General features: G+C 43.8%; 4 protein-coding genes across 5 annotated transcripts; 2 read left to right on the top strand and 2 right to left on the bottom strand.

The window, feature by feature from the left end:
* The first annotated feature begins 427 nt into the window (after positions 1-427).
* LOC119545847 (glutamate dehydrogenase, mitochondrial) lies at positions 428-7,935 on the top strand. Of its 2 annotated transcripts, XM_037851815.1 has the most exons (6): positions 428-969; positions 5,119-5,553; positions 5,621-5,940; positions 6,246-6,450; positions 6,847-6,885; positions 7,246-7,935. In XM_037851815.1, exons 1-6 carry the CDS (start codon positions 552-554, stop codon positions 7,515-7,517), a joined length of 1,689 nt encoding a protein of 562 aa, XP_037707743.1. In that variant the 5' UTR covers positions 428-551; the 3' UTR covers positions 7,518-7,935. The 2 variants fall into 2 exon arrangements, with proteins under 2 accessions (XP_037707743.1, XP_037707744.1); XM_037851816.1 differs by lacking the exon at positions 6,847-6,885.
* LOC119545849 lies at positions 7,925-10,291 on the bottom strand. Its single transcript, XM_037851819.1, has 5 exons — positions 10,132-10,291; positions 9,864-10,037; positions 9,079-9,447; positions 8,723-8,991; positions 7,925-8,551 (listed from the first exon to the last, which is right to left on the bottom strand). The coding sequence occupies exons 1-5, from the start codon at positions 10,163-10,165 to the stop codon at positions 8,282-8,284; spliced, it is 1,116 nt and encodes a 371-aa protein (XP_037707747.1). The 5' UTR covers positions 10,166-10,291; the 3' UTR covers positions 7,925-8,281.
* Positions 10,292-10,710: 419 nt separating this feature from the next.
* LOC119562048 lies at positions 10,711-13,968 on the top strand. The gene is made up of 5 exons (XM_037875392.1): positions 10,711-11,215; positions 11,541-11,814; positions 11,870-11,992; positions 12,050-12,211; positions 12,264-13,968. Exons 1-5 carry the CDS (start codon positions 10,929-10,931, stop codon positions 13,662-13,664), a joined length of 2,247 nt encoding a protein of 748 aa, XP_037731320.1. The 5' UTR covers positions 10,711-10,928; the 3' UTR covers positions 13,665-13,968.
* Positions 13,953-15,518, bottom strand: LOC119562064 (nucleosome assembly protein 1-like 1). The gene is made up of 6 exons (XM_037875393.1): positions 15,302-15,518; positions 15,079-15,245; positions 14,900-15,023; positions 14,505-14,733; positions 14,352-14,443; positions 13,953-14,298 (listed from the first exon to the last, which is right to left on the bottom strand). Exons 1-6 carry the CDS (start codon positions 15,365-15,367, stop codon positions 14,113-14,115), a joined length of 864 nt encoding a protein of 287 aa, XP_037731321.1. The 5' UTR covers positions 15,368-15,518; the 3' UTR covers positions 13,953-14,112.
* Positions 15,519-17,299: the final 1,781 nt, after the last annotated feature.

Here is a 17,299-nt window from a genome sequence, read left to right as displayed (position 1 = left end):
TATGTCTTCCAAAGTAACAGAGCTGTTAAAGATGGCGTGTTAGTAAACGCTGAAAACATAGTTCTGTTGCGAGGCCCAAATGTTGCGTATACGCCAAGTGGTTAACAATCTGTTAATTGAATAAATTCCAAATTTTACGCGTTAAACTACTTTTACTTGGAATGTGATTCCATTAAACAGCCTTTTAGTTGTAATTGTAATTTTGCTATTAAATAAAAACAAAGTAAATAAATTAACAAAGATGAATACTCTTCATTTTCCATTTATTATAGTTTCATTTTGTCCCACATTTTTATTTAAGTACCTTACCTTACAGACCTTCACTTTACAATCCACGAATAACCCACCATCCGAGTTTCTAGTGGGCACTCACAGAGCTTTTCGCCTTCAGCTTGAAGAGAATATATATACATATCTACCCAAGTTTCTCGTTCAGTTTGGTGCGGCGGTCGAAAACGAGCGGTTGTTGAGCAGCGGAGTCAACAGCACAGGTAGAGCAGAAAGCAAACGAAGAGGAGGAACTCCAAGTCCAGCAAGCAAGCAGCATCAGCATGTATCACCTGAAGAGTCTGGCCCGCCAGGGAGCCCTGCGCCAGCAGGAGCTGTCCACCTTGGCCAAGGCCCTGCCCACCGCCGTGATGCACTCCTCCAGGGGCTATGCCACCGAGCACCAGATTCCCGACCGCCTCAAGGATGTGCCCACTGCCAAGGATCCGCGTTTCTTCGACATGGTCGAGTACTTCTTCCACCGCGGCTGCCAGATCGCCGAGGAGTCCCTCATCGATGACATGAAGGGCAAGCTGACCCGCGACGAGAAGAAGCAGAAGGTGAAGGGCATCCTCATGCTGATGCAGCCCTGCGACCACATCATCGAGATCGCCTTCCCCCTGCGCCGCGATGCCGGCAACTACGAGATGATCACCGGCTACCGGGCCCAGCACAGCACCCACAAGACGCCCACCAAGGGAGGCAAGTGTTTGACCAAGATTTATTACCCATAGTTCGGTGGGGAAAATGTACCCTAAAAGTCCCAAGTTTTATTAGTAAAATACCAGTGGAAATTGGGATTTTATTGAGACCAAGTTCTAGTAAAAAAGGTCCGTAAGTCTAGGGTTGTAATTGCTATAGGAAATCCTCCTCCTTATAAATTCTTTGTCAGAGTTCCCTTAATTTATGATCTAATAGGCAAAACTCTTCATAATATTTCGCTTCTCTTTCTGTATGCAAAATGTAAAGCAACAAAGTGCTTTAAAAACCCTTAGTTTTTAAAGAAAAATTCTATAACCCCGCATATTTAAAGCTTAAATATGTCAGCATAAGTTCCACATTTGAAAACCCGCATACCGCCCCTTGTTGCTTGCTGCCAAATCGATTTTTCCTTTGGCATTTCTGGCATTATGTCTTGATTTTTCGTGTTATGTAACTCGGTATGAGCCCCATAGGCCCCCTTTCCCTCGTTCTGCGCATGTTCTGCCGCCTGTTTTGTTTACGTTTTAGCCGACACCGCCCCCTTTTTTTTTTGTGTGTTTTAGGGTTTTTAGACCGAATTGCATAAGGCTCACCCGTTAGGACACGTGTTTTCATTAGATTTCCAAACCCTTCAAGTGTGCCACCATTCAAAATAACAGATGTACAATTCAATTTCTGCCCTCCCCTGTTTTTTCGCACATTTTATTATTTTCGAGCTGGCAAATTTATTTCGATTCTTTCGATGTTTGCTCTCTTTCTCTGGTGTTTGTTTTTCCTTTGGCTGGGTGCTATTTATAATGAACTCTTGCTTGTGTTTTGCTTTCTAATTGAAATGAGCACACAGCGCTGCACAGTGAGTCAAGTACTGGGTAAAAAAATAACGCCCCCAAAGCCCGAAATCCCCTTGTTGTCGGGCCATGAAAATTGTTTGTTCCGAATTTTGTTTGTCTCGCATAATTAATTATAGAATCAGTTCAGTGCTTATCAAGTGCCGAAAAAAAAAGTGAAAAATACTCGACACGGGAATCTTATCTGACCTTGGCTATGCGCAAAATTAGAAAACAAAACAGCCGAAAATTCTATGCCCCTATACCATTTGTTGTCGTTTAAGATTATTGCCACGCTTCTTGGCACTTTATGATCTTGTTTTCGAATCTAAAATCGATCATGTGGCCTGTTTCGGTTAACAAAAGTAGTAAACAGTCGTGTTACCAACTGACCGATTCCACCTTATGTCTCGTTAATGATTCATCTAAATAAGGGGGCTCTGCTATTTCAGTCGGAGGTGCTAAAAGTTGCTAGTTTGTTTATTTACTTAGTACTAGATCAATGGTCAGTGTTTAATGGCCACCATTTTTCTGTTGGCCCAATGGCCGTCCTCTAATTAATGCTAATTCCCGCTGATCCATCTGCCATTTGGCTGTTAATTATTTAATACGTTCTGCGTACATTCGAGTCCGGTCTCGAATTTCGGCGAAATTGCCTTTTAAAAGCCGGCTTGTGAACTTCGTTTCATTTTATACCCGCGTCTGCTGAATGTTGTTTTGTGTGTGCGTTTGCAAAACTGGTTTCAATTTGCCTGGGGTGTCTGTCAGATCGGTTTTTGTTCACGTGATAGTCACGTTGTGCCAAAAAAAAGAAGATAAATTCAACAAAAAACTGGAAGAATATGATGAATGCGTCATTTTCTGTACCACTGTGGATGATTTCAACGTATGGGGGTCCATTCAAAACTGATTTGATCTGCTCCACGGCACTTTCTACATATGTCGATGAACTGATCTAAATTGTCTAGACAATTGAGGGGTCTGCTCTGTAATTACTTAACTACAACCCAGAACCGAATGCCTCGAAATACAAAAAACGTGGAGACAGTTCATCAAAACTGATAATGTAAGGCGTCCCTATCGCCACTATATATTATATTTTACATATATGGGGGCCCAGTATTTGTACACTTGCACATTGCACACATTAGTTCAAGTAAATAGCATTTTCATTTCCCACAAACACTCGTCAGTTATCTTATTGACAAACGAGTTCCGATTTTATGTACTCCACTCGAGAGCTGCACTCGAAATTTCGAATGCAAATCGGTGTCAATCGTGTTACTATGAAGTGGACTATGGGCCTTACCCCCCAGGAAAACAAACAAACCTGTCCAAGATATAGACCTTAGCTAAGTAGTTTCTCACGAAGAAATCTATACATCGAAATGGCATGTTTTTTAGCTCATCCAATTCTGCTGGGGGTGCGTCCACATAAGTATATATATACGTCACTTCCTTTCCTTATCGCATTTCTTACCCAACTTGTAGATCTTGGCAGGCCTCAAGGCCCCCTGGCAAAAAGATTTCGGAGCGTATGTAGTTTTTGCACTCAGCATTCTAATCATATGGCGCAGAATTCTGGTCAGCTGACTGGCTGACTGAGGCAACCGGTTTGGTCTATCCGAAAGAAAAGATCGTCGTCGCCTGTTGCCAATGGGGGATACATATAGAATATGGACATACAGACGTGGCTATATGGCACACACAGCCACACGATCGAGCCCCCAAATGTGTTATCGCACCGATTGTATAAGCATGCCATACCAGGCTAGGCTAGCTGTCGTCGGAACTTTAATAGATTCATTTTTGTATTGTTTTTCGAAAACCTATTGGGCAAAAAACGAAAACAAGTCGCCTGATAAAGCCGGTTGCCGCTGGTCTTCTGGCATTTCATATTTCTGCCTCTGCTGTTCTTTTGTTTTTGGTTTTTTTATGGTAAACATACATAAGCGAAAAGAAAAGAAAGGCGAGGCAAAGACCGGGGCCTCGGCAAATAGAGAGGGCGTCGCTGTCGTCAAGCGAACCGGGTACAGTCAGCACATATCTCAGCTCGATTCGCGGTTCGAAATGACGACTTGGCTCTCTCAGCAGAAAGCCAAAGATGGAATGCGGAAGAGAGGGTCCCCAGACTCAAAAATACCCCAAGCAAAACCTAATGATTTCAAACGAAAACAGTGGTTCCAAAGTAGGATTGGTAAACATCATTCTATATTAAGGGTCTTTATATACTGTTCCAGGAAGTCAAACATCTACCATTCTTATGAATCTCTAAGTGTGCTAATAATAGTTAAATTATCTTATAATAATAAACTATAATAATCCGAAGATTACTTGCTTAAAAAGATTAGAGATTCAGTAAAACCCTTGAAGAGTCTATTTTAAGATTGTTTACAAGTAACTATAACGATACATAGTTTTCTGGCTCTACTCGAGACATGGAAATGTACTATAACACCAGTATGCCCCTACAAAAAAGGTACCCCAGTACATAATAATTTGCAAATCCGTGTACTCATCGTATTTTTGTTTATAAGTTCCAGTTGCCGGGCCCCAATGAATACACCCAGCTGATAATGCCAAGAACTCATTTCGAGTGCCAAAACCGAACCATGATTAAGTTTTTTTTGAAGAAACCTAAAGTTCATTCGATTCATGGTCACTATCGGCATGGCAACACGGCATTTTAATTACTCCAAAGAACTAAGCTAATTTCAGTTTTTATAGTCTTGTTTTTGGGGGCTCGTCCCGCTTTTAAAATTAGGGAAGTCATTAATTCAGCTTGCTCTACATATAAAGGCCATTCAATGGAACTTGCTCAGGTCAATAAAGTACCATTTATATATTTAACGACCCATAAAAGCGAGCACTTTGCTCTTTCAAGTTTTTACAATTGAACACGCTTATTAAATTCGAATTACAGGCAGGAAACTTTTTCCTATCTAATCGCCCCTTGACTAAAGATATCAAAATTAAATGTGCCAGGCAAATAGAGATAAGAGGTGTTTTTTTATGGGTTCTGTTCTTGAGACTGTTGCGCCATCGTCGAAAGGTTTCCCCACGCCCACGTCTGCCAGATGCAATGATTTTCTTTAGGGGCACGTGCTTGGAAAAAGCCCAGCCAAGAAATGGTCGATTGTATCATCATCGCATCGAGGAAAACTTTTGCTTTCCGCGAGGAATTCGTGTAGTTTGTCGTCTATTTTGGGATTTGTCTGTTGGATTTAGGCCAAAAATGAAAGCTGCATCAAGGTCGCAGCAAGTTCTGAATGTACACCTGTCGCATACGTAATGTGCTTATGCAATTGCTTTCCCTTTGCAGGTATCCGCTTCTCATTGGATGTGTCGCGCGATGAGGTCAAAGCCCTGTCCGCCCTGATGACCTTCAAGTGCGCCTGCGTGGATGTGCCGTTCGGCGGTGCCAAGGCCGGTCTGAAGATCAACCCCAAGGAGTACTCCGAGCACGAGCTGGAGAAGATCACCCGCCGCTTCACCCTGGAGTTGGCCAAGAAGGGCTTCATCGGACCCGGCGTCGATGTCCCAGCCCCCGACATGGGAACTGGCGAGCGTGAGATGTCCTGGATTGCCGACACCTATGCCAAGACCATCGGTCACCTGGACATCAATGCCCATGCCTGTGTCACCGGCAAGCCCATCAACCAGGGCGGTATCCACGGACGTGTCTCGGCCACCGGTCGCGGTGTCTTCCACGGCCTGGAGAACTTCATCAACGAGGCCAACTACATGAGCCAGATCGGTGGGTTTTTTATTGGGACTATATAGTATAGAAAGGATTATTGACATGGATGTATCTGAATCTTTAGGCACCACTCCCGGCTGGGGCGGCAAGACCTTCATCGTCCAGGGCTTCGGAAACGTGGGTCTGCACACCACCCGCTACCTCACCCGCGCCGGAGCCACCTGCATCGGAGTGATTGAGCACGATGGTACTCTGTTCAACCCGGAGGGCATCGACCCCAAGCTGCTGGAGGACTACAAGAACGAGCACGGCACCATCGTGGGCTACCAGAACGCCAAGCCCTACGAGGGCGAGAACCTCATGTTCGAGCAGTGCGACATCTTCATTCCAGCTGCCGTCGAGAAGGTCATCACCAGCGAGAATGCCAACCGTATCCAAGCTAAGGTAGAGAGGACTCTTTTAAAACTATTTATCTTAAGTGAAAGGTTAAAGAAACTTATGTTCTAGAAATATTCATAATTTTAGATTTGGTATGATTATATAAGATGGAAATGGAAACCTTTTGAAATCCGTTTCTATTCAATATTATCTAAAACAAAAACAAGTCTTCTTAACTAAAATAAGAATAGAACCAGAACATGAGCAATTTAACAACCAACTGAACATATTATAGCTAGAGTACATAATTAGATTTTAATTATTATAACACATTAGTAATATTTATTTTAATGGTTTTCAATCTATTCTAGATCATTGCCGAGGCTGCCAACGGCCCCACCACCCCCGCTGCCGACAAGATCCTGATCGACCGCAACATCCTGGTCATCCCCGATCTGTACATCAACGCCGGTGGTGTCACCGTCTCCTTCTTCGAGTGGCTGAAGAACCTTAACCACGTCTCGTACGGTCGTCTGACCTTCAAGTACGAGCGCGAGTCCAACTACCATCTGCTCGGTAAGTTATATTACTAGGATTATCTAAAAACAGTAGGCTCTTGAAGGCACTTGCTACTCATATCTCTATCTATCTATTTTCGGCTCATTGATCATGCCATCTCATTTATCGGTTTATGAATTACTTAAGCAATTATTTAGAGAATCAAAAAACCTGTACAGAATAGCGCTTGCTCTTTCAGCACTTGCTCTTCCCAAATCGGTTCAGATTTAAACTGGTTTCTCCTCCTTCCAAATTTCGTTTGGTTTACTTTACTTTCGATCCTATCCACCGACACAAAAACAAACCAAAACCACCACCAAGAGACTTTAAGATCGTAATTTAATTTTGAAGTATCATCTAAGTAATTCGTTGTTTATTCTTCTTCTTTTTTCCGTTTCTCTATCAACAATGTAGCCTCAGTCCAACAGTCAATTGAAAGAATCATTAATGACGGTACATTCTAATTATTAATTCTTTTCGTTTCCACCCATCCATCCTTAAACCAAAAAAAAACAAATATTTTTACCTCATGTGAACCCTATTTGTTATGTAAACATTTTGTAGTTAGTTTTGTTCTGTACCCATGCCTATTTTATTTGTTATTTTTGCATAATCCTCAAGCATCCAGAGCCCATATCTATATCATATTAACACTAATTTTGGGAACCATCAAGTCCAATGCTTTTAATTCAGTATCTGTAATTATTTGGTGGCTTGTAACATTGTCATATATGTACTTTTCCCTATAAGCATGTGGCACTCTCAACTAATTGCTTTATCCTTTTTGTATCCCCACTCGCTGTCTTCCTGCAGAGTCCGTGCAAGAGTCCCTGGAGCGTCGCTTCGGCCGTGTGGGCGGTCGCATCCCCGTGACCCCCTCCGAGTCGTTCCAGAAGCGCATCTCCGGCGCCTCCGAGAAGGACATCGTCCACTCTGGACTGGACTACACCATGGAGCGCTCCGCCCGCGCCATCATGAAGACGGCCATGAAGTACAACCTCGGCCTGGACCTCAGAACCGCTGCCTATGTCAACTCCATCGAGAAGATCTTCACCACATACCGCGATGCCGGCCTGGCCTTCTAAGCGCGCTGAGTGTGCTGATTAGCCCCCAGACTCTTAACTAGTTTATTAAGCAATCGAACTCAAGAGCATAACTATTGCTATTGCTCCATGCACCGCCGTCTTAGATGAAAATGTCACAAAACCGAAATGCAAGAATCGTAATTTATATCTATGGCAATTGGAGCTGGCCGGAATTACTCTTTTTAACAAACAAAAAACAAAAGCCAACTTTCGCCCGTGTTTCGTATTAAGTTGAAAAAGTTGCGAGCTTATTATTGTTGATTTTCTGTAATTTTTAAGTTAATGAGCGTCAAAGTGAAGCAATTGCATTTTCAATTATGTATCGCAACGTCTCGTACCGTCAAGTCACGTTTATCGTACGATCGCTCCGTTGCCGTAACATTAAAATAATCAAATATACACAAAACTAAACTCTAAACCAGTGCATTTTAATTGTCAATTGAAGTTGGCCACTTAGCTAATCACAATGGAATACAATTGTTGTTCTCAATATCAAACTACTTGTACGCAAAAACGTATATATCGTTGGATCAATTGGAATGTATCAAAAATATATGGGTTCTATATAATACTATAAGTACACTTTTGTGGAAAAAAACTGAGGTACAGTACATCGTACATGTGAGAGTACCCGTGTCCGTATACAAATTGGAAGAGGTGTAATAATCGTTCAAAAAACTATATGCTTACAAGCTACAGGGTATAATTGTCTCCGGATCTAAGTGCATGTCAACGTTGTGCGATCTTTCGGCTGGAGAGGCCCATCAAAGAATCAAAGATTTCGGAAACAATTGCTGCTTCACATAGTCGTTGATCATCTCCATGAGCAGCTCGCGAGTGACTTTCGGATGCTGCAGCACGTAGCCAAAGTCTTTCAGTTTCGTGTTGTCCAAGTAGAGGTGCTTGTGCTGGAGCTGCTCCTCGTCGAGGTAGGGTGTCAGCGGGGTGTTGTCGATGCCATTGCGCTGGCAAATCTCGGCCCAGGGTGCCATGTGCTTGTCGTTGATCTCACCAACGGTGTCCGTGGGATAAAGCTGCAAAAACAATGTAAAATGATTAATAATGTACACCTAATTACGCTAAGCAGTGTGGTTTTTGGTTAGTAAGATACCAGGTACTACTTAGGAACTGTTTATATGGTAATCAGAAATTTTTTAGAGATTTATTTTTGGGAACTTTATTGCCAAGTGTTCAAGCTAACTTACCTTTGCCAAATTCGACATGACAAGACCAAAAAAGTCCAAGTTGATGTCGAAAATATCCACCAATAGATTGCTAATGCTACCCTGCGTCGATGCTGAATCATCGGAGATATTGTAGATCTGGCCGGCGGTCTTGGGACTCTGAGCCAATTGCCAAATGGCGGCGCACACGTCCGCTACGTGCACCGTATTCAAACGCATGGCATCGTTCCACAGCAGCTTCATTGTCTCGTTGAGGTATTTGTATATGGCAGCGATTATAATGCGCGGCACTGTGAACGGAAGGCAATGAGCGGTTGGTGGGGTCGGGTTTTGTCAATTACATCAATTATCGGGAATCAGCGAAGAGGGAGACTCACTCAAATAGCGCTTATCGCCAATGCCATAGACCACGGGCAAACGGACGACCGTGTAGCTGAGATCATCGATGTTGGCCAGCTCCTTCTCCACTTTCAGCTTCTGCCTGGCCACGCCCGTCCATGGATCCAGCTTGCAGTCCTCCTTCAGCGGCGTCTTCTCGCTGCTGTTCATGCATCCGGAGCTAAGTTCCACGTAGCGTTTGACCCGCTGGTTGGCCGCCTCGTTGGCGCAGTTCAGGCTGAGCTTCAGGATGCCCTCCTTGTAGACGGCATCGTCCTGGTTGGCACGCGTCTCGGCCGCACAGTTGAACACTATATCCCAGGCCCTTCCGGTCGTGGGGTGTGGCGCAAAGGCCGCCTTGCAAGAGGCTGGTAAAAACAAAGGGGAGCGTTCCAGAACCTGTTTTGGTGCAACAGCATTAGGGTGGCTCGTTTCGGGAGGAGAGAGTAAGGTGATTGCTTGGGAATTCTTGGGGACTTCAGTCTATAGCAACCTAAAATTGGTTGTTTTTATCTTTTTTTAAGATAAGGGACAATTTTTTAATATTTATTGTTTAGAAGTCTTGAATGGGAATCTCCATCTTTACCTTTATCATTGATCTATAAGACCTTCAAAAGGGCCCTACTATGTGGAAATATTAATATATATCCAGTTCTAACTTCTTAAGATGATTCACTTAACATTGAACAATGTCGAGAGGGTTTTATCTTTCAAGGGTTCTGTTATTTCGCGACATTAATCACATCCTCACTGAGCGAGCCACCCTAATGTTAGGGCTACCTACCGGCGTTTATTAGGTTGGCGCTGCAGAACTCCACCCGATCGCTCTCGAAGACCCGCGCCTGCTCCTCGTTCAGCCAGGCCATCTGGGGAGGGGTCTTATCGGCCAGCCGTATTTCCTGCGCCAGTTCATTGTCCAGCAGATAAGTGGCCAAGTTGCGTCCGATGAAGCCGCAGCCTGCGGGGCACAGAGATAAATGCACAGAAGCGATGCAGTCGGTGATAAGCGGATGTTGGGGCCAAGTGGATCCGGGCACTGCGGGGCTACTCACCACCCAAAATCAGAACAGTCGGCTTCTCAGACATGCTGCAGGCGCGACACGATCAACCGAAATGGAAATGGGAATGGGAATGAGTCAAGTCGAGATGAAATATTTGTTAGCGGTCGAAACGGTATTTTTTGTTGTTTGTCTGTCTTGTCAGTGTGACCGTCGCGCACCGCTGCCAAAATACCAAGCTGAATCATACTGCGGTCGCACTGTGGCGCTCAGTTTCAAAGTCATTTATAACCCATTCCCACCTAATATTTGCTGAATGGTTAATAGGGATTTAAAGTTTCGCAAATGTCAAATGTTTAGCCTATCTTTTCTGAGCCGAAATCGAGAAAAGTAACTTTTTTCACAGGCAATTAAACACCTATTGCACATTTGGATGTACTAATAACGATCTCCATAATGTGTTTTTTAAGTTTTAGGCAAGAGGTAATACATTTTTTGTAACGGTAATTTTTTGTATCATAAAAATTTGTCACTTGGTATTACCTTGGATTACCTTGCAATTTAGGAACAGATGATAAAAAACTCAAATGTGACAAATGAAAAGCTTCCAGTATCTCTGAATTAAAATGTTTGTAATAAATTTCGGAAGAGTTAAAACAAAACCAAAGTTGTTATTAAAAGCAGTGCAAACGCATCAAATTTTTACGCGGTATCTTTTCGCAACAGTCGAACACCCCTAACGTCGTTTTAGCTCGTGATCTGCCAACGGTCACACTGGTTACTTGCATTTTAGCAAAAAACGAAGCTGCAAGAAAAAAAATTGGCAATAAAGTGCAGGAGCAGCCGAAGCAATGGACCAGGCCGAAGTGGGCAGTGCGTGCATTGCAGCGCCAAAGCGCCGCTTCCCGTCCACCGAGCGTTGTGGTCGAGAGCCGGCCGCCGCGCCCCCGCAGCCTCTGCCGTCCCAAATCCCGGCCGAGGAGGAGCCGCAGGTGAAGCAGCGCAAGAGGGGGGATGAGGAGGAGGAGCAACTGGAGCGCGTCCAGGACTCGGGGCGCAACCTGCTCGACTTCTGCGATGAGGTGCTCATCGAGATCTTCCAGTACCTGGACACCTTCTCCATCATGGCGATGATGCAGTGAGTCCACCGTTATCAGCTGAGTTCCGAAAATCTCTAGGCAGCATGGGAAATCCCCCGATAAGACTATAACTTTTTTGGAAGTGATGTATTTTGTTGTAGATAACTTTGTTTTGGTCTGATATATCATGTTTGCTCATGTCTATGGACAGTAATGTAATTCTGATTGACCAGAAATGTTTCTTTAAGTTATGTATTTTTTTATTATTAATAAGTTATTAACAGACTTTGATGAGTAAAACCCAATAGTTGACTGATAGAGATTTTGATGACCTTACACTATAAATAATCTTTGTTTCGCGTACTAACCTACAAAATTTTCCAGTTGCTCGCCTCGTTTGGAGAATCTCCTTTTGGACCATCGTTTCTATCACTGCATAGATCTCAGCAACGGTCCCCTGCCCATGGGCATTCTCGAGGAGATCCTCGGTCGGGCCACCGAAAAGACGCACACTATCAAAATCTGCGGACCGCCATCCTCTCAGCACGTAGCCGGCGAGGGCCGCCAATTCACACAGACCCTGAGCTCCGTCTTTCCCAAAGTGGCCACCCAACTAAAGGTGCTAGAACTGCAGGGCGTCAGTCTGGACTTCGAATACGTGAGTGCGCTCCTGGAATTTCTACTATATTATTTAATGTTTTCTTTTCCTTCAGATACACATTTCTGAGTTTCCCTCGTCGCTAAAGCGCCTCAAGCTGATTGATTGCAGCGTCAAGGTGGGCAACATGGCCAAGAGCATATTCCACTCCATTGAGGTGCATCTGGTGGATCTAGAGGTGCGTTAGTAAATTTAAGCGGCTGACTGGTTATTCAATGTATTCTTTGACACTTAGGATCTCAGCATTGAGGACAATACCTGGTTCGAGCCCTATTACATTATGGGACTTTCGAAGCTGCCATCCCTGCGTCGTCTTAGTCTTAAGGGCTGCCAGATGCTCTGCAAGTTTGTGCCCTATGGCAGCATGGCTGCCCGTTTTGGTTTCCAAAAACTAGAGGTTGGCATTGGTTAGTTGGTTAGCTCATTTTGTAATATGCCATGTTTTTCAGTCGTTAGATCTACGTCTGACGCCCATCAACAACCCAGATCTGCAGTGCTTCAGCGCCATCGAGAACCTCAAGGAACTGCTCCTGGAGTCGCCGCCAAACCCCCCCGCCGAACAAACCTCTGCAGAGAAAACTAACAACGGCAACGCCACTGACGAGGCTGTCCCCCCGAAGCTGGATGCGGTGAAAGTTCTCAATGACGACGAGCCGTCTACATCACGTGCCGCCATGGAGCACCTACGAGCATGCATGCAGGGCAAAGGGCAGGAGGGAACCGATATGTTCAACTCTGACAACTGCAACGAGAGAAAGGAGGAGGAGCAGTCGCCCGTGCAAGCAGAGTCAACTTCGAATAGCGAAGAACTTCAGGGCAAAAGAATCAGAGCCCCATCGGAATCCGAGGATGAGGACACCTCCTCGACGTCGGGCACCTCGGCTTCCTCGTCGGACAAATCTGAGGTTGCATCGCCACCCAGAAATGGCCACAATGGCGGACCATCTGTGCGCTCACCTGTGTTGGTGATCGCGTTGCCAAGTGTGGTTGCCGATCTTCCACCACGTCCACCAGCAGCGGATGCGGACAATGCCGAGGCCCCCGGGCAGGATCCCCGACCGGAACCCAGACCTACGCCTCGCGCTTACATATATGTGCCCGAAGCTAACGAGAACCGCGAGCGCCAACACCGTAATATGATGGCCATAATTGAGCAGTCGGCGGAACAATTCCGTCACCTGCGCGGGAATAATCCCGCCTTTAGTCGGTTCCTACCGCGACACGATCAGGTTATCTACATGAACCCCACAATGAATGTCCTGTGTGCCACGCGTCGCCATCGTTCCCATCCGCGCCCGAATTACGATCAGGTGGTGCAGCATCCAATGTTTTGGAACATGCTGGACCCACTGGACCGTGATCACAATCGACGTATGCGCCACCGTCCGACGATTACGTCGCCGTCTTCACCTCAATACTATGTTACCGATCGGGCTATGTACAGCTTTGGTCGAGCGCCACGTCCAGTGCAACCGGACGTTGTCTGGATTCGTAACGTCAACCGCTCGCCTGACAACAGACTGGAGCGTCTGTCGTTGCGGAACTACCATCTCATCACAAATAACACTCTGGAGCATCTGGTGCAGTGTTCCCCCAATCTGGTCTACATCGATGTGACTGGCACCAGCATAACGCTTTTGGGACTGCAGCGCTTCAAGAGCAGCAAGCCGGAGTGCGAAGTGGTGGCCAACCATTTGGATGCGTTAGGGGAGGTTTCCCTGGAGCCGGGACAGCAGGAAGAAGAGGAGGATGATGTTTTGGTGGTTGTGCCCAGCGTAGAGAATCCGCAGCACGACCAGCAGCCACCACCACCTCCACCTCCCGCATCTCAGGAACTGGCTGCCCCATAGAAGATTCTCTCCATTTAACTGTATTGTTTGTATCATGTACTGTATACATTTTTTTTGTCGAAGAAGGCCGTGCTGGATTATAATTTTAGCTAGAGACGACGACATGGCCAAGCCGATGAACCCACAACGCTGGCTACAAGCGAGTGCTGTAGCTCAGCCCACTAGTATTACGTTCCAATCTGATCCAGCCCTTGTACTATACGCCAGGCTCAATGCATTGTATAAAACCAAGAATCCCAAAACCACAAACAAAAAAATTCCTTCAGTTAGGCATTAAAGAACGCGCGATCAATTTGGTATATTATATGTATAATGAAATGCTTATTTGGTAGCTCTGTAGCATGTAAGGACAGACCAACAATTTGTTTGGGTGTTTGGTGTAACAAAGCTAAAAATGTATATAAATTCTAAAAAAACGAAAGTGTTAAATTGAGAACCGGAAGCGAGTTTACTTGTCGGCGTCATTGGACGACTCCTCTTCGGCATCCGACTCGTCCTCGGTATCGTCAGTCTCTGTCTCCGACTCGCTGGAGCTCTGGCAATCGGCTATCTCGCCGGTGAAGAAGATCACCGCCTTGGGGATCACACGTTCCTTCAGATAAAAACCGAGTTCAAAGTCATTTTGAAGTATGGCCTATGGAAGATAGATGTAAGTTGTATCTAGTCAATAGAATGCTCTGATCTCACATTGACATCGCAGTAGTTGGGATCCTCGGTATCGTTCGGTAGCTGTGGTGGCGAGAAAAAGTCAAAGAACGATGGCTGGTCACCTGGGCCCTCTGGTCAAGAAGTTGGTTTATATGAATGGTTAGCATCGTAGTTGGTTCGTATTGCCCTTACCCTTCTCCTTGGTGTGCTTGGACACCTTCCAATTGATCTCGCAACCCTCGCACTTGAAGATCTCGGCGCCGTCGTAAGCCAGTGGATCATCAGGATCCGGCAGGCAGTTGAGGAAGTAAGTCTTGGTCAGAACGGTGTTGGTGAAGTAATCGTTGGGGTCGAAGTGGAACTCTATGTCGAACTTCACCACCGGATCGTTATGGAGATGAGTGCGAATGTCGCACAAGCACTGCGGTGGAAAATGTAGGTATAACATTAAATATTTAATGTAAGAAAATATAGTAAGAACCTTAAAGAATAAAGTATTATATTAATGTGAAATGATTCAATTTACACGGGAACTCAGTTCTTATTTAGTAAATTATATAAATCCTATTAGGTCCAAAAATACTAACCTCTAAAATTTTCTCATCCTTCTTGCTAATGAACTCTGTATATGAGTACTTGAGCACCTTTAACCAAAAATTAGGAACGCTTTGATTAGACTCCGAATCACCACAGTTTTGTTTCCTAAATTCACTGTGAAAAGTACAAGTCATTTAGGGTAGCCTCCTAATAACCATATGTGACTTACTCTAGAATCTTCTTGCGCTTCTCGAAAATGGCATTATGCTTGTCCTCGTACTTCTTTTCCATGTTGTAAATGTCGCGCTGGAGGGCAACATCCAGATTAATGGTCTCCAAATAGAGCTGCTTCAGCTCGGTAATAGTCTTCTTCTCAGCCTCGGTGAACCTGGCATCCTAGTTGCACACATTATGTAATACCTTCTGGTAAATCCTGAAAATCGACCACTTACATTTGATTCCTTCGGAGCAGCAGTGTATTTAACACGCGCAGCAGTTCTGTTTCGCATGGCTTCCATTTCAGGATCGATGGATTAGATTTTGTGCGGCTGTTACTCCGCTAGGAAAACCAGGAAAAAAAAATTAAGAAAATTTCCCTTTTTACAACGTAGTTTAACAAGCCGAAATTTTGTTGGATTCGTTCCGACTGTCTGGGTGAGAATGAAAAAAGTACTGCGAGTTTCCCGAAACTTCCAGCACAAAAGTCGTCGCCTACTTGTCAAAAAAGTATTGATAAACATTTTTTACTAAAAAAAGTGATCAATTATATTTTAGCCAACACTTTAAGTTTGGAAATAAATTTACATCAATTTAAATTCCCAATGAAATCAAATTATAGAAAGGGCCTTATAATCAGTTGGAAACGGAAAACCAACCTTCTTAATATTCTCTGAACTTGAGACTTTCATTATTATGTATTATGGTTCTCAAAAAATATTTTGTGTTTACCCCGCAGCGAAGACATCTAAGGGCATATTGTTTTCTGCTTTAAGAACCCTTTCGCATTATATGGCCATTGAGATGCAGGCCATGTTTATTGGCAATTTAACGCACATTTAATTCCTGCTTTTTTCCTGTTTATATTTTTGGTTTCCTTAATTTTTTTGTTTGCCTCCGCCAACTTTTCATTTGGCATGTAATTAAGTGTGGGCCAGATGTTTGGGGTGGGTGGGTGCTAGCCTAAGTGTATGCAAATCACGTGCCAAGGGTTCAGGTTCAGGCATCGCCTCCTGGAGTCTGTTAAATGGACCGAGGACTCGGTTCTCGGCTTTCGGTTTTTAGAGAGTACGGCCCGTTTTCGGTTGTCTTTTGTCGCTGGTTTTAATAATGTGGGCCAGGCCTAGTGCCATATGTCAGGCTGTGAAAAACAGCAGAATCGTTGCAAAAAAAAAGAGTGAAATTGTCGCTTAGGCAAACATTTCAAAATGAAATTATGAGTTGGACAGCAAGGGGCGAGAGAAAAAAAGTGTAAACAAATTTAGCCAAGCGGAAGTCCAGACACACACACACACTCCACTCACACACACACCCGCAAAGGGAAAGCCGCAGAGGAAAAGTGGGAAAAGCGAGATCGCATTGTTGTGCGCTGTTGAGTGTTTGCCCACAAATACACATGGCACATGTACGCATGCACTTGTCCAGTTTCCACAGGACATCTAAAGGACCCCCCCCCCCATTTCGCTATCCTCACATTTGATATTATTAAATTTTTTCCCTAAATACCGCTGGGAAATTAAAAAGAAATCATAAGGCAAATAGTGAAAGGCAGCCAGCCATCTGATGATGACGGCTTTGGCTGGCCAATTCCGAGATTTATACGAGTGTATGCTTACACAGAAAGAAAATGGGAAATATTAGTAAAATATATAAATAAAACTTACAAAATTTCAGTCTTTTTCAAGAGTTGATATGCTATTTACTTTTATGTGGATGCTTACACAGAGTGAAAACCTAGAATATTAGTAATATAAGTAAACACAATATTTCAGTTTTTTTCAAGAATTTATTAGATTTTTTTAAATTTAAAATTATTTGTTAGTAAGTTCAACCTTTATTTAAATCTAAGATATTAAAGGGATTTATTAATAAAAAGTTATAAAGTTAGTTAACATTATACAATGTTATTTATTCATTGGTCATTATGTTAGACCCCATAAAAAAGTTTAACCTTACAAAATAATTCTAGTTTTTGACATAGTATTATGTTATTACACGCAGAACTTCATAAACTTAAAATATTTTAATATAAGAAAATAAGTCTTATAAACGGTTATACTCAAACCACCTTTTTTAAAAGTTTATAGAAAGGTGTACTTCAAGATAGTGATTCAAATCAATTAAAAGAAATTGATTGATAAATCGTTAATAAGGGGATACTTAAGCACCTTACGATAATATCGATTGTAATTTAAGATTATCAACACTAGTCGGTTGTTTATTGAAAAGTCTTT

Source organism: Drosophila subpulchrella, chromosome 3R, assembly GCF_014743375.2.
Source record: "Drosophila subpulchrella strain 33 F10 #4 breed RU33 chromosome 3R, RU_Dsub_v1.1 Primary Assembly, whole genome shotgun sequence".
In the NCBI taxonomy this organism is placed as follows: Eukaryota; Metazoa; Arthropoda; class Insecta; order Diptera; family Drosophilidae; genus Drosophila; species Drosophila subpulchrella.
This window is presented reverse-complemented; position numbering and strand designations above follow the sequence as displayed.

Bases quoted from the DNA above. Each gene is read 5' to 3' on its own strand.
- LOC119562064 (XM_037875393.1), bottom strand. From the start codon at position 15,367: ATGGAAGCCATGCGAAACAGAACTGCTGCGCGTGTTAAATACACTGCT. The intron at 15,024-15,078 runs GTAAGTCACATA...TACTTTTCACAG, and splicing joins AAGCGCAAGAAGATTCTAGA to TGAATTTAGGAAACAAAACT. The intron at 14,734-14,899 runs GTTAGTATTTTT...TTTCCACCGCAG, and splicing joins AGGATGAGAAAATTTTAGAG to TGCTTGTGCGACATTCGCAC.
- LOC119545847 (XM_037851815.1), top strand. From the start codon at position 552: ATGTATCACCTGAAGAGTCTGGCCCGCCAGGGAGCCCTGCGCCAGCAG. The intron at 6,451-6,846 runs GTAAGTTATATT...TCAACAATGTAG, and splicing joins GTCCAACTACCATCTGCTCG to CCTCAGTCCAACAGTCAATT. The intron at 6,886-7,245 runs GTACATTCTAAT...GTCTTCCTGCAG, and splicing joins TGAAAGAATCATTAATGACG to AGTCCGTGCAAGAGTCCCTG.
- LOC119545849 (XM_037851819.1), bottom strand. From the start codon at position 10,165: ATGTCTGAGAAGCCGACTGTTCTGATTTTGGGTG. The intron at 10,038-10,131 runs GTGAGTAGCCCC...TGTGCCCCGCAG, and splicing joins GACTGTTCTGATTTTGGGTG to GCTGCGGCTTCATCGGACGC. The intron at 8,992-9,078 runs GTGAGTCTCCCT...TTCCGTTCACAG, and splicing joins TGGCGATAAGCGCTATTTGA to TGCCGCGCATTATAATCGCT.
- LOC119562048 (XM_037875392.1), top strand. From the start codon at position 10,929: ATGGACCAGGCCGAAGTGGGCAGTGCGTGCATTGCAGCGCCAAAGCGC. The intron at 11,993-12,049 runs GTGCGTTAGTAA...TTTGACACTTAG, and splicing joins TGCATCTGGTGGATCTAGAG to GATCTCAGCATTGAGGACAA. The intron at 12,212-12,263 runs GTTGGCATTGGT...CATGTTTTTCAG, and splicing joins TTGGTTTCCAAAAACTAGAG to TCGTTAGATCTACGTCTGAC.